Source organism: Phocoena sinus, chromosome 5, assembly GCF_008692025.1.
Source record: "Phocoena sinus isolate mPhoSin1 chromosome 5, mPhoSin1.pri, whole genome shotgun sequence".
Lineage (NCBI taxonomy): Eukaryota > Metazoa > Chordata > Mammalia > Artiodactyla > Phocoenidae > Phocoena > Phocoena sinus.
The window spans coordinates 82,100,381-82,113,516 of record NC_045767.1 but is presented as its reverse complement, the minus strand read 5'-3'; the positions used below and the strand labels follow the sequence as shown (position 1 = coordinate 82,113,516).

General features: G+C 35.0%; 1 protein-coding gene across 4 annotated transcripts in view; it reads right to left on the bottom strand.

The window, feature by feature from the left end:
* ADGRL3 (adhesion G protein-coupled receptor L3) overlaps positions 1 to 13,136 on the bottom strand; it is a 703,409-nt gene that overhangs the window by 313,499 nt on the left and 376,774 nt on the right. For all 4 annotated transcript variants that reach the window (XM_032632860.1, XM_032632862.1, XM_032632861.1 and 1 more), the window contains one exon: positions 10,574 to 11,374. In XM_032632860.1, the coding sequence (XP_032488751.1) occupies positions 10,574 to 11,374 (801 nt within the window). The remainder of the gene's footprint in view (positions 1 to 10,573; positions 11,375 to 13,136) is intronic.

Below are 13,136 nucleotides of genomic sequence, written 5' to 3'. Positions count from 1 at the left end.
CATGTAAACCTGCTTTCTAAGAAAAATTAGCAATACATAATGAATATTTCTGATATCATTAAATATTCTTAAGTCACATGACTTTGTTAGTTGTACTGCTGAAGCACTTAATAAGTGATCTAATAATTGTATATAAGTTTAATGGGAAAGTAGAAATCAATATATTCAAGAAGAATACATGTGTTACTTAGGGAAAAAAGCTCTCACGGAAAGAATTTACACAGAAATAATTATGGAACTTTTTTTTTTAATACAGAGTAATTGTATCACAGATATTACCTTCAATTTAAATAAATTCATGTAGTTCTTTTATGTAATTAAAATATTATAAAATTATACTCTGTAAAGGTACCTTTTATTATGCACGATATACATTGCACAGTAATATATAATGCTATCTGTACTCTATACGGATATATTTTTAAAAACTCATTATATTTTATAAACTACTAAAGGAGTTTCAAAAATAAGTTTGACTATATTTAATTTTTACTTTAATAGATGATTTTAGGCTCTAACCCCAATATACAATTCAACTCCACTAGATAATTATTTTTTATATTCCTTATGTGATATTTTGTCCTGAAATTCAATACTTTCATGGCACGTATCTCTTAAGATTAACATCTTTTTCAGCCGTATAACTCAGAGAACTAAAACCTCCATCTTAATTCACATATGTCTTGTAGTTCACTATTTGGTTTAGAAAATTTTAGGTTTTCCATGCTTACAGAAACTGGGCACTTGAACCTGTGTCATGGCATTGTAAATTCTTAACTTTGGAACATGATCAGCTAACTCAGTAGTCCTGTTCATCCCCTGAAGTACTTTGCCATGTTCCTGAAAGCTTAAAAAGTATTGTTACACCAAAAGCTGTTATAGGAATCCAGAGTATATGAATCTATTCATACTCAGGGGGAAAATTCAGTGAAGGAGGTATAAAAATACTTTTAAAGCAATTAAATTCTCAAGAATTGTTTAATGTGCACAGTGGCTGAAACACATAATAGCTACTATTATGTCACACTCAATTAAAATTTCAGAGTGAAATTTTCCTTTTCTGACAAGAGAGAGCTTCTTTTACTAACAATGTAATGATTTCTGAGAAAGAGTTACAGGAGTTAAAGGTTGTTGGTACTTTGGCAAATTGTAATCCTGGCTTCTTTAAGTTATTACAGCCAGCTTGAGACCAAATGGAATGATATTACTAGAAAGAGTAAATTTCAGTATAAGATCCTTTCTTACTTATCATTTCATGGTACCAGTACTTAACTTAGTACATTTCTTTCTAAGGAATAACTGATCACATAATGCTTCCTTCTACCTTCAACACTGACCAGGGCTTTTAATATCTCTGTGCCAGCGAAGATAGATGTCCCATTCATGTCTCCTATTCCAGCTGCTTATTAGTCACTTGGGCAACCACACACAAAGCTTGCTCTCTATGCACACATGTAAGAAAGTTTCTCCAGTGAGCAAACCTAGAAGTGGATTTGCTAGTATATAAGATATGCCAATCATGTAGACATGGGCTCTACTAAATATTGCCAAGTTTCTCTCAAAAGTGGTTAACAACAATTTATATTTCAGCCAGCAAGGTATAAATATTCCATATTTTGTCTTTAATTTTATCTTTAACCACTTGAGGTTATTTCTTAAATCAATCTTGGAAAATAACATTTTTAAATGCATGCTCTTTCATCACCTTCCCTTTGAAGAAAGGGAACTCATTCATTTCTTGTCCATTTATTTTTAGGAAAAAAAATTTATTTCCCTCGTTCTTTGCCTCACTAACTCCTTTCTTTTCCTTCTTCGTTTTACTTTTTCCCTATTTTTCTAATCTTGCTCATGGAGAGTAACCATAATAGTATTGCTAGCAAAACATCTGGATTAAGAAAATTGAAATAAGTAGAAATAAATCTAACAAAGAGCCAGTCCCCAAAGCTCTAAAGTCTTTTATTTTTTTTAACATCTTTATTGGAGTATAATTGCTTTACAATGGTGTATTGGTTTCTGCTGTATAACAAGGTGAATCAGTTATACATATACATAAATCCCCATATCCCCTCCCTCTTGCTTCTCCCTCCCTCCCTTCCTATCCCACCCGTCTAGGTGGTCACAAAGCACGGAGCTGATCTCCCTGTGCTACGCGCTTCTTCCCATTAGCTATCAATCTTACATTTAGTAGTGTATATATGTCCATGCCACTCTCTCACTTTGTCTCAGCTTACCCTTCCCCCTCTCCGTGTCCTCAAATCCATGCTCTACATCTGCATCTTTATTCCTGTCCTGCCCCTAGGTTATTCAACCTATTTTTTTTTTTTTTAGATTCCATACACATCTGTTAGCATATGGTCTTTTAAATTGCTCAGAATTTCCACAAAAGTTTCTAAGTCTTCTAACCCTCCAATAATTCAATCTGTTTCTTCAAGCATTTCTAGGAACAGGAACACACACACACACACACCCCACATCAAATCTATACACCATTATATCATGTTCTATTGTATGTTTGTGTGTATTATAATTCTTTCCCTTGTAAATATAAACTGTTTCAGCTTCATGACTTGGTCAAACAAACCTGGGCTTCTTTGAAACCCACATCTACGTTTATCAACTGGGTTTCTCTGGACAGATGATTTTACATTTCTGAGTCTTATTTTCCACATCTGTACTTCATAGCATTTTTTTTAAGCGTTAAGGCAGTGTGAAACCCAGTACAATTTGGAGGGGATGTCAGGTGCTTTGTGTGTGTGTGTGTGTGTGTGTGTGTGTGTGTGTGTGTGTGTGTGTGAAAACGGAAGTGATCTGGAACCATCTCTTCAGTTCTCCAAAGTCCTCTCCAGAAACACCTGTAGCTCCTACATCCTACACCATCCTCCTGACAAGATCACTGGACCTCTACTTTACTAGAGCAGGTCTTGGCCGGGGATGGGGGGAGGGGAGTACACAGCAAAGCAGTGGAGACTGCTCTCTCTCAGTCTTCAGCCAAATGACTTATTTGTCTTCACTATTCTGTAAACTCGATGAGGGCAGGGCCAATGCCTGCCCTGTTCACAGTTGTAACCACAGAGTATAGCACAGTGATTGGCCTCAGCTACCTAAAGCCAAATTTCTTGAGTAATGAAAGGAAGTAAGGAAGGGAGAAAGAAGAGAGAAAGAGAGGAAGAAAGACCTATCAATCAATCATTGGACTTCTGACTTAAGCCCAGTCTGGCTCCCTGCTTCTGCTTTCTGCAGCAGGTTTGATTTTGTGCCTGAATTTCACTTTTCACCTTTGACCTTATCTTAAGATTTCCAATTCCACTTTCAAGCTTCTTCTCCACAAACAGGTTGAAGGATTTATTTTTCTGTATCAAAATAAAGAATGAATTTTCAGAACCCCCTTCCTGACTATTATCATTGTTTGTCTCAGATTTCTCTCAGTGGGCTTCTCTATAAAATATAAAAGTCTCTTTTTTTTTGTTTAATGTGTAAATATGTATACTATACAGCAAAATTATCATAAATTTTGAAATTTTGTTTTCACTAATTTAAAAAGTTTATGATTTTATATTTTTATTGAACAAAGTGTTTTTAAGTGACATTTTCTCTCAAAAGCAAGTTTCTTCAAAAACATTTCTTATTTAAAAAATTAGCATAAGAGGGCTTCCCTGGTGGCACAGTGGTTGAGAGTCCACCTGCCGATGCAGGGGACACGGGTTCTTGCCCCGGTCCGAGAAGATCCCACGTGCCGCGGAGCGGCTGGGCCCGTGAGCCATGGCCGCTGAGCCTGCGCGTCCGGAGCCTGTGCTCCGCAACGGGAGAGACCACAACAGTGAAAGGCCCGCGTACCGCAAAAAAAAAAAAAAAAAACCCACAAAAAATTAGCATAAGAGATAATTCTAAGTTATGAAATCAACAAATACCTAACTTCACTTGCATTTGTGTATTTTTGGTAGAATTGTTTTTTCTAACATTAGTTTTAAAAATCCAGATTTTAAGGCTAAAATATTTCAGTCACCTGACACTTCAAAGAGAAAGTCCTAGATAATTTTAATTTGTATTTTCATTGGGGTAAGTGGATGCATAGAGTTTGGCTATGAATTTGTACTACTGAAGGGAATGAAGAGAAACAGGCAAATTCTTATTAAGCAAACAAAAAAAAATATTATCCATTTGTTATCAGGGAAATCTGACATGTCTCATCCCATAAAATTATACAACATGGTAAATTATACCTGTAATTTAGGTATCTTAAATTTTTGGTCATTAATCATTATTATCTGAGAATTTAGCTCTGTGGTGGAAAGTAGTTATTAAGAGGGAAATACTCTTCTGCTTAAATTCATATTTTTGCTTGGCAACCCTATTCTAAGGTATTTGTTCATTGTCTAAAATTTTTAAAAAAACAACAGAGAAATAAAGCAAATGTCAGACTTTGCTATATAATAAAGTTAATTCTCAGTTATTTATGTCAATATGGATAGAAGCAGAGTATTCTAAAGTGGAACCCCTCGATAACCAGAAATCCCATGATAATCACTATTGCCAACCCTGACAAGGTGGGCTAATAATGAGCAGCCAACTATTTCAGTTCCACCTGCCTGCCCTCTGGTGGATGTGCTAATGAGCAGTGAAATGGCTACAGCAAAGACAGCTGGTGTGAGTGGGAAGCTTATTCACAAGTCATCTTTTACGAATGTGAGCTACATGTAGAAATAATCATGATTATTGTCCTAATAATTATACATTATCAGGGACATCACTCTGTAGGAAAAAAATTAATAAGTTAGTAACATTTGTGAAGCTTGCAGCTTGTCTCCTTTATTAGGAGGGTCACCTAGATGTGGGATGAATGGCTAACACTGGGCTCAGCTGTACAAAGCCAGGTCCAGCTAGCTGTGCTTTGTACAGGACTGCGATGTTGATATTCAGAGCCTGAAAAGCAGAAGGTGTTGTTCTAGGAAAGGTTTAGTCTTCAATTATGAAGAAGAAAAATACAAGACATGTAAAAACAAACATAAGAGAATTCAGCTGATGTTAAGTGGCAATGGAATAGCTATTGCAAATTTTGCAAGTTTTGGCTGTGCTCCCTGAAACATCACCAGCAGCAATGCCCTTCAGGCAGCAGCTGTCACTACAGGCAATGAAGAAGCATTGGAGAGAAAAAGAGGGGGCTCCTCTGCAGACAGGCAAACAGATGATGCATAAAAATACAGACCTGGATGAAATTAGCAACAAGTAGCTATTTTTTCTTTCTGTAAAGTTCACTCAGCTACTGAGATAGATGTAAACTAAACTTTACAGACAATGTGGCATCTCAAGTGGAACTGTGAAGCAATGCTAACCCATACACTGAGGACAAGTTTGATTTAAAATCCCACTACTTTCAGGCTCTATTTTGTGACTAGGGTGCAACGTATTTAACTAAATCGTTCAGGAAGCAGATTCAGCTACTTATTAAACACGTGATAGTTTCGAAATGTTCAAGATTCTCTGCCCAGCACTCACATTACTCAGCTGTCAAAGTAAAGGGCTCAGATATATGATGTGAAAATTACATTTTAACGAGGTGTCATGTGTGTTTAAAGTTCTTATTCATCACTACATAGCCACAGCTTTTACTGGAGACACAGATGCACTTAATCAGCATATTATAAGGACAGAAGGTTCACCTTATCTGCATTGTTAAACTGTTAGTGTAGGCTTTTTGTTGTGGTTTTAGAGTCTACTATCTTCAACATATACAAGAATGATTACATTTACATAAACTCAAATGGCTTTCAAGAAAATGTGGATTGTATTTGGGAAGCAGAAGAGTAGGCACTAGACAGTAGCTACATGTCCTTATCATTTGTGGTTCATACTGACTGCTTGATGTGTTTCACTAAACCTCAACCAACAGATTTTTAGATCTGTTAGACACACTAAATTCAGAAAAATTTTGGCTCTGGGCTTTTCTGTCTAGTCTATTCTTATTATCAACCTGAGCCTACTTCTTCTTCTTTCAGTAGGAAATAGTGGAAAATATTTGTATATTTGACAAGGAATGTTTGGATTATTCAGTGGACACTTTAGAAACAAAATGGAAGAGTCAAAGAAAATACCTCACATCTCCTATTTTATCAATGAATAATGAACTCAGCACAAGGTGCTTTAGCAGAAAGAACTCAAGAGTGAAAGTCATTCAACACCAGTTAACTAAAGGCAAGTAAAGCAACTATTTAATTCTCTCACACCGGATATATCAGGACATCAGGTAGAATTTTAGAATTATGATGCTGACATGAGAATCACTCAAATAACTTGTGAAATAGCTAAGTATTGTTTGGAGGTTTTTAATGTGTATCTTACAAAAGATAGCCAATTGGAGGCAATGATGAATGTATAGTTTTATCGTATTTTATAGGACAGGAAAAAGGCTCAGTTAAAAGTACATTTGAGGGCTTCCCTGGTGGCGCAGTGGTTGAGAGTCCGCCTGCCGATGCAGGGGACACGGGTTCGTGCCCCGGTATGGGAAGATCCCACATGCCACGGAGCGTCTGGGCCCGTGAGCCATGGCCGCTGAGCCTGTGCATCTGGAGCCTGTGCTCTGCAACGGGAGAGGCCACAGCAGTGAGACGCCCGCGCACCGCAAAAAAAAAATAATAAATAAAAGTACATTTAAGAAAAATTCTAGATTTGCTAGTTCTCTGCTCAGAAAAAAAAAAAATAGCACTTTCATATTTACTTCATCCTCAGGTGCTAATGCTTACAGGCATTTCTGATACTGGTGTCCAAAACCAAATCAATCACCTGTTCTGCACACAAAATGTATTTTCAAAGGAACACACTTATTCACTTGAATACACTTTCTATTTTCTCTAAGTTGAAAAAATTCCTGTAATTCATTAACCGAAAATTTTGAGAATAGGTTCCGAAAATAAAATTCATTGAACAGTTGTTCACTTTCTCATTGTAAATACTGACTAATTTCTCTAATTACTTCTTCTGGAAGAAAGTGCATTAGGTGTTAAAGTGCTTTGGCACTTTTTAACAGACCTAACTTCCTTTAGGTTACCAAGTATCGCTACAATCTGAGTGAAGAGAAGAAGTAGGTATGGGTGGTGTGTGGGGAATAAATGGGGTGACATAACACTTCTAGATCATAGGATTGCATGGTAAACTGAGAAGCATACATGTAATCTTAATAAAACAAATGTTAGGACTAATACTCCCATTCCCATAATATGCTGAAAAAGAAGGTTTCATATATATATATATATATATATATATATATATATATAAAATTCATTTATTTCTTTCTTAAATTATTCAACAAATCTTGACACAGTATGATTTCACCGTTGAAAAATAGAGGCAATTGTTTGGAGTGCAGATCTATGGTAATTATCTAATCATGAGAACTACAAATTAGATTTGCATCTGCAGAGTGTCTGACACATGGGGATACTGAGATCACTTCTGTCAAGTGAATGCATCCAGAACATAGCTTCAGTAGGCATACTTTCCACTACTAGTGTCATGGAAGGGAGCATGAATCTCCAGTTGGGCTGAATTTTAATAGCTGAGTAATTTTTAAATAAATTATATGAGCTGTAGTGCCTTAAGCCCCTCTATCAGATGATATGGATAATAATGGTCCTTGTAGGGTTGGCATGTAGATTTTATGTTAATCTTGCTATGCCTATTACATATATCATAACAATAATCTTCCGAGATAGGTATTATTTTTTTTCCATTTTATAGTTGAGGAAACTAAGACCAAGAGGCTCAGTAGCCTGCCTATAGTCAAACAAGCACCTGAGGCAGAATTAAAACACAAGTCCTTCAGGCTCCCAGATCCATGTTCAGAAGCAGTATGCCACCTCCATGGATGCTTCACCTGAGGATTTTTATCCATCTCAGAGAACATATTTGTCTCAACTTCCAACACCCAGATCTTTTAATTTACAGAATAGTAATATTCAGTAGAAGTAAAACACAGATACCCCATTACATAAAAACTTCAAAAGTGTGACTTTTCAATGATTAGAGCTCAGTTGAAATCAGAGCAAAAATACTCAGCTTGCTTCCAACAGATGGCAACAGAAAATATACTGTAGATCTATGGACTTAGAATTAGTCAGAATTAGTCTTTTTGACCCTAACGTATTTATACTATAGTTGGTTTCCATACATAGACACATAAGAAGATCCGTAATAAGAATTCATTAAAGGAAATTTCTTTGAAAAATGTCAATGTAATTTATACTAAAGAAAAACACTCAGTTGAAACTGTGTAGAATAAGGTGAACAGCCTCCATTAATGCTAACTGAAATTCTCATATTCATGCATAAAATGCACACTTATTATTATTCTACACTTATTCTTTCTACCTCTAAACTGTTAAGTCCACACCAAAGTACTAGCTTTTTAATTTGAGCATTCATGCATGAAAATTGATAATTTTTCTTGTGATTATATATACAAATTTAATACAGCTGAAATCTCACTCTTTGCAAAACATAAGAGAGCTTCACTGTCATTTAAAAAGAGTGAAAACTGAATCTCCTGGCTTAAGTTAGGAATTTGTTTCAGAAGCTGAACTTTATCATTTCTCAGTGTTTGTCACTTTAAAAACATGCTTTTAACAAATAGGAGCACTAGTACAAGTGGGCAAGATGGCTGATAATTTAACTCCCATAATCAAACAAACAAAATTAAATGAGTGGTATAATTTTCCTATGTCCACAATTACAATGACATCATATATATGGATACACACATAATTTTGTTAATGTACGTTAGAAATATTTTTTGGCAAGTCTCTAAATACATGAGGCTATGGTATCATCTTTTTCTTTAAGGATAATTTATAAACACTAAGCTAAGAATTTGCTTCAGTCCATCAAATCAAAACCTGGAATGTTAATTAATTTTAACCTATCTATTATTCTAAAAAAATAATGCATGATCTTTCCAATAAATAAAATGAATATACATTACTGCTCCTTATTCACGAACATTAAAAGATGGTGAGTTATTATATATTATTTCTTTGGAGGCAATTAGAAATTACTCCAGTTACAATTAAAAGTCAAAAAATGCTTAGAACCACTCATCAAGAGTTTTCACTGCCAAAATATGAATTTTGGTTTAAGAACATCACAGATCTGAAAGAACTGTCTTCCCAGAATATTCCAGATGATTTGCTTAGGTTTTTAATTGAAGGATGTGTTGGATTGAGAAACCTTACCTGTACAGAGGTTAGCCAGGTCTACGAGATTTTTGAGAACTTAGTAAGGAGAAGTTGCTTTTGCTGTATATTAGGCTTCTCCTTCCACACAAAGCAATTCAACATAATATCAGCATTGCTGGCCATGGAAAGAATTGCCGTCACTCTTACAGGGATTAGAGAAAATGCCACCCAATTTGACATTCTATCACAGTGAGAAGTGGAAAGGCATTCATTCATTCATCCATTCATTCATTCAACAAAGAATTATTGAGCCTTTATTTTCTATATGCCATATATGACACTAGTGTCTAAGAAGGCAGAAATAATGGTCAGATGAAAAATAATAAAAAGATGGGTAAGGCAAGATTACTGGCTCTATGGCACTTAGAATCTAATTGTATAAGAAGATATGTATATAGTGAAGTAAGTTAGTAAGCAGAATGACATGCTAGTAAAAGCAATGCAGAAAATAAGAAATATTAACATGTAAGCACTAGAAGAAAAAAATTAAACTATGAATTTCTACGTTACTATCAAAATTCGGACACCTATATCTTACTTTTCCATTATACTTTATCAGGAGGAACAGTATTATTGCTAGTTAAAATAATTTAACTTCTAGACAAAGATAATTCTGCTCATTTGTGCAAATAGAAATGTAAAAGATAAAGCAATTTATGACTGTCTTTAAATAATATTAAAAGTAAACAGTATGTCCTAGAGAGGAAAAATACAATTTTAAAGAATGGGAATTAAAGCTTATCTCATTTTTTTCAAAGCTGAGTTTTGCACTGCTGTTTCTTATAAAATTGAGATCTATTTTTTTGTCTGTATCAGTTATGAACATTTTTCTGTATGTATTAATTAGATACACTCAGACATATGTACAGTCAAACCGACAATATTCCCAGTAGGGGTGGTCATATATGATGCTCTTAGTGAGTTGAATATATTAGTGCAGGCCTCCTGAAGAATTATATCAAGCCAGCCCTTTGACATTTTCCAAGTGGAGAGCACTTTGCAGGGCATGTCACAATTAATTAGATGGGATGGCATTCTATTTTTGCAAAGGTTTTGTGTACTTCACTACACAAAGAACTAACTAGCTGATAATGAAAATGCCCTTCAAATAAGGGCTGAAGGTTGGAGACTAGCTGCACGGAGGAGGAAGAGTCAGTTTCTTATGCCTATATTTTTTTAAAGTTGAAAGTGATTAACAGCAACAATTTTTTAGCTGAAAAGACAATGAATAACTTTCAATACACAGGCCAGAAGACCACAAAAGGATGTCTAATCAAAATATACAATCAACTTACTAAGAGCAAGTTGTAAATATTGCCCCTTAAAGTACCATCAAAAGTCAAACTTACCTGATCTACTATCCAGAGGTCCAAAATCCAAAGAATATTTCACGACGTGATAGTTATTCCATACATAAAGAAGGTTGTCCCTGGGATTGTAATCCACAGCTGCTATGTACTGGTATGAATTGGGAAAGGGTACATCCACCAAACTATCCTTACTTTGGTCGGTGTTGTAAATGTAGTCAATCTTATTCCCTGTGGCCTCATTGTCATCATCCTCATATACAGATTTGACCACATATAGAATCCCACATATCATAAATGCGTTGGAAGCTGACCTTTTATCATATGCAGTATCCCATGTCCCTTCAATCCGCAGGGTGTAAGGGTTCAACTGACTAATGACAATTTTACCATTGTTTTGTTCTGTTGCATAGATTACCCATAGCCCATTCTCATCCACTGCCAGGTCTATGTCAGATTTGCCTCCCCAACGGTAAGGGGAGGTATCATGGTAATTGGCATTTGCTATGATAGCCTCTCCACTCTTTATCCTAGTCCGCAAATCAAACTTTACTATGTTCCTGGTGCGCTCTTTATTGAAGAACAAAGCTCCGTCATACACTACAAATCCTGTGCCATCCACCCTGTGAGGGAGCTTGTAGGTTGTAGTTGGCCTTCCAGCAATGAAGTCATCCTTGGACGAGTACTCAGTCAGGGTATCAGTTCTGTAGGGGGTCCAGGGCATATAATAAATCTTGTCAGAAGCCTGCAGAGGGTCTTTGCACCATGCCCCAGATTGGTGGTCGGACTCAAACAAATGTTCACTCTGGTATACTCCTTTTAGTAGTCCAGGACAAAGAAAGACTGTTGGAAGGGAAAGAGTCAAAATAATAAATGTATTAATTTTAATATTTTGTCATATATTCTTATTTTTCACCAAATGGAATTCAACTCTAACAAGAAATACCCACCACCACTTAATTATTTTGCTGTATTCTTCTGAGAACATAAAGTAGTCGTCCACATTAATTTTGACATTTGTTCATAATCATTTTGATTTCATTTGCTGAAAAACTTTGGCCTTTTAAAGAGTGGCTGTGCTTTCCTTTGCTCTTTACCTTTGCAAGTGTCTTACAATAATTTTGGATATGCTATATATATAATTGTGACTTATGTCTATGTATTCTATAGACATATAACAAATATAAATTTTTATATGTGATGGTTTTATATATCTTAATTGGAATTTTTAAAGAAATTGTTTTCATTCTGATGCTATTAACTATTTTATACTTATTAAGAAGCATATGGAAATATAATAGTAATTAAAATATAATAATAAGGGAAAAGAAAAGCCCTGTAATACAGGCCACTGAGCCTTCTAGGTAAAAAGCTCTTAAAGCTGCTATAGCACACACAGAGCATGCAACCCACACAATTAAAAATGAGTGATGGATGGATACTGGAAGGAAAAAGAGAAAGGAAGAAAAAGAAAGGAAAGAAGGAATAAGGAAAGAAGAAAAGGTGAAAGGTTACAGGGAAGAACCCAAGATCTAGATTTTAATCAGTTAAAAATGTCCTGTTAAATACAGTAGTATTGGAACTTAAAAACATGTACCTTTTACTGTTACATGAGAAGAACATTAAAAAACAAGATTACTTGCTAAAATATTTTGCTGCTCATACTTCAGACTGAAAATGGGCAGGAATTATCTGATTCAGTTGATTTTTAGTATGATTCAGTAGCACATCATATGAGTGGTGGTAAAAAAAAAAAAAAAAAAAAAAAAATTGGCCAATTCATCTGTAATGAAGTGGCTAAAAAGCAATGTTTCCCAAAGGGAGGTCATTGAAGCACCTGTTTTAAGTGGTTTAGCCACATATTACACAGAAAAAAAACAGGGATCCCTAGCCATCTGTGTTTAAGAAATATCATATGAAACATAATACCAGGACTCTAATAGCTGAGGTACATTAGTGAATCTCCAAGATGGAAGTGGGGAGGGTGAGCAAATTTCACAAACTAATTTGATCATGGAACCCTTTCTACAGAGCCTGATGGGGTGTAATGTTCTGCTGAACCTGCTATGGGAAACAGTGCTCCAATATTTTTGCAGAGAAAACACACTGAAAAATAATCATGCAGTCCACTGTTATGTTTGAAATGATTAGAAGTGTATTGGGAGGAGAAATTAGGAAATCACAAGAAATTTGGATGTTGACCCATATTTTAATGATTAAAGTATTATTCTCTTGGTATTAGTGATTAGCTCTTTAACAACAACTATAAACCTACATCCAATGGAAAATAATCTAAGATGAAACTCAGCTAGGGTTTACAGATTATTAAAAAGGAAAGTACATTATTAAAATGCCCAAAGTTTTAATTTTGGAAAAATGAAAAGTTTAGGGGAAAAGTTAACTATCAAAATCTTCCATAGCAAGGATAAAGGGCCATGATCAAATTATACTCGATAATAAAATTGATTATTAGAAGAATTTCTCAGGATTCTAATATGATGTCTATAATTATAAACGATGGGTAGGTATTATTGTCAAAATTGTATATAAACTTTATGCTAGTTAATAATCAGCCCTTGGTTACTAAAGCAATTTATTTTAAGGT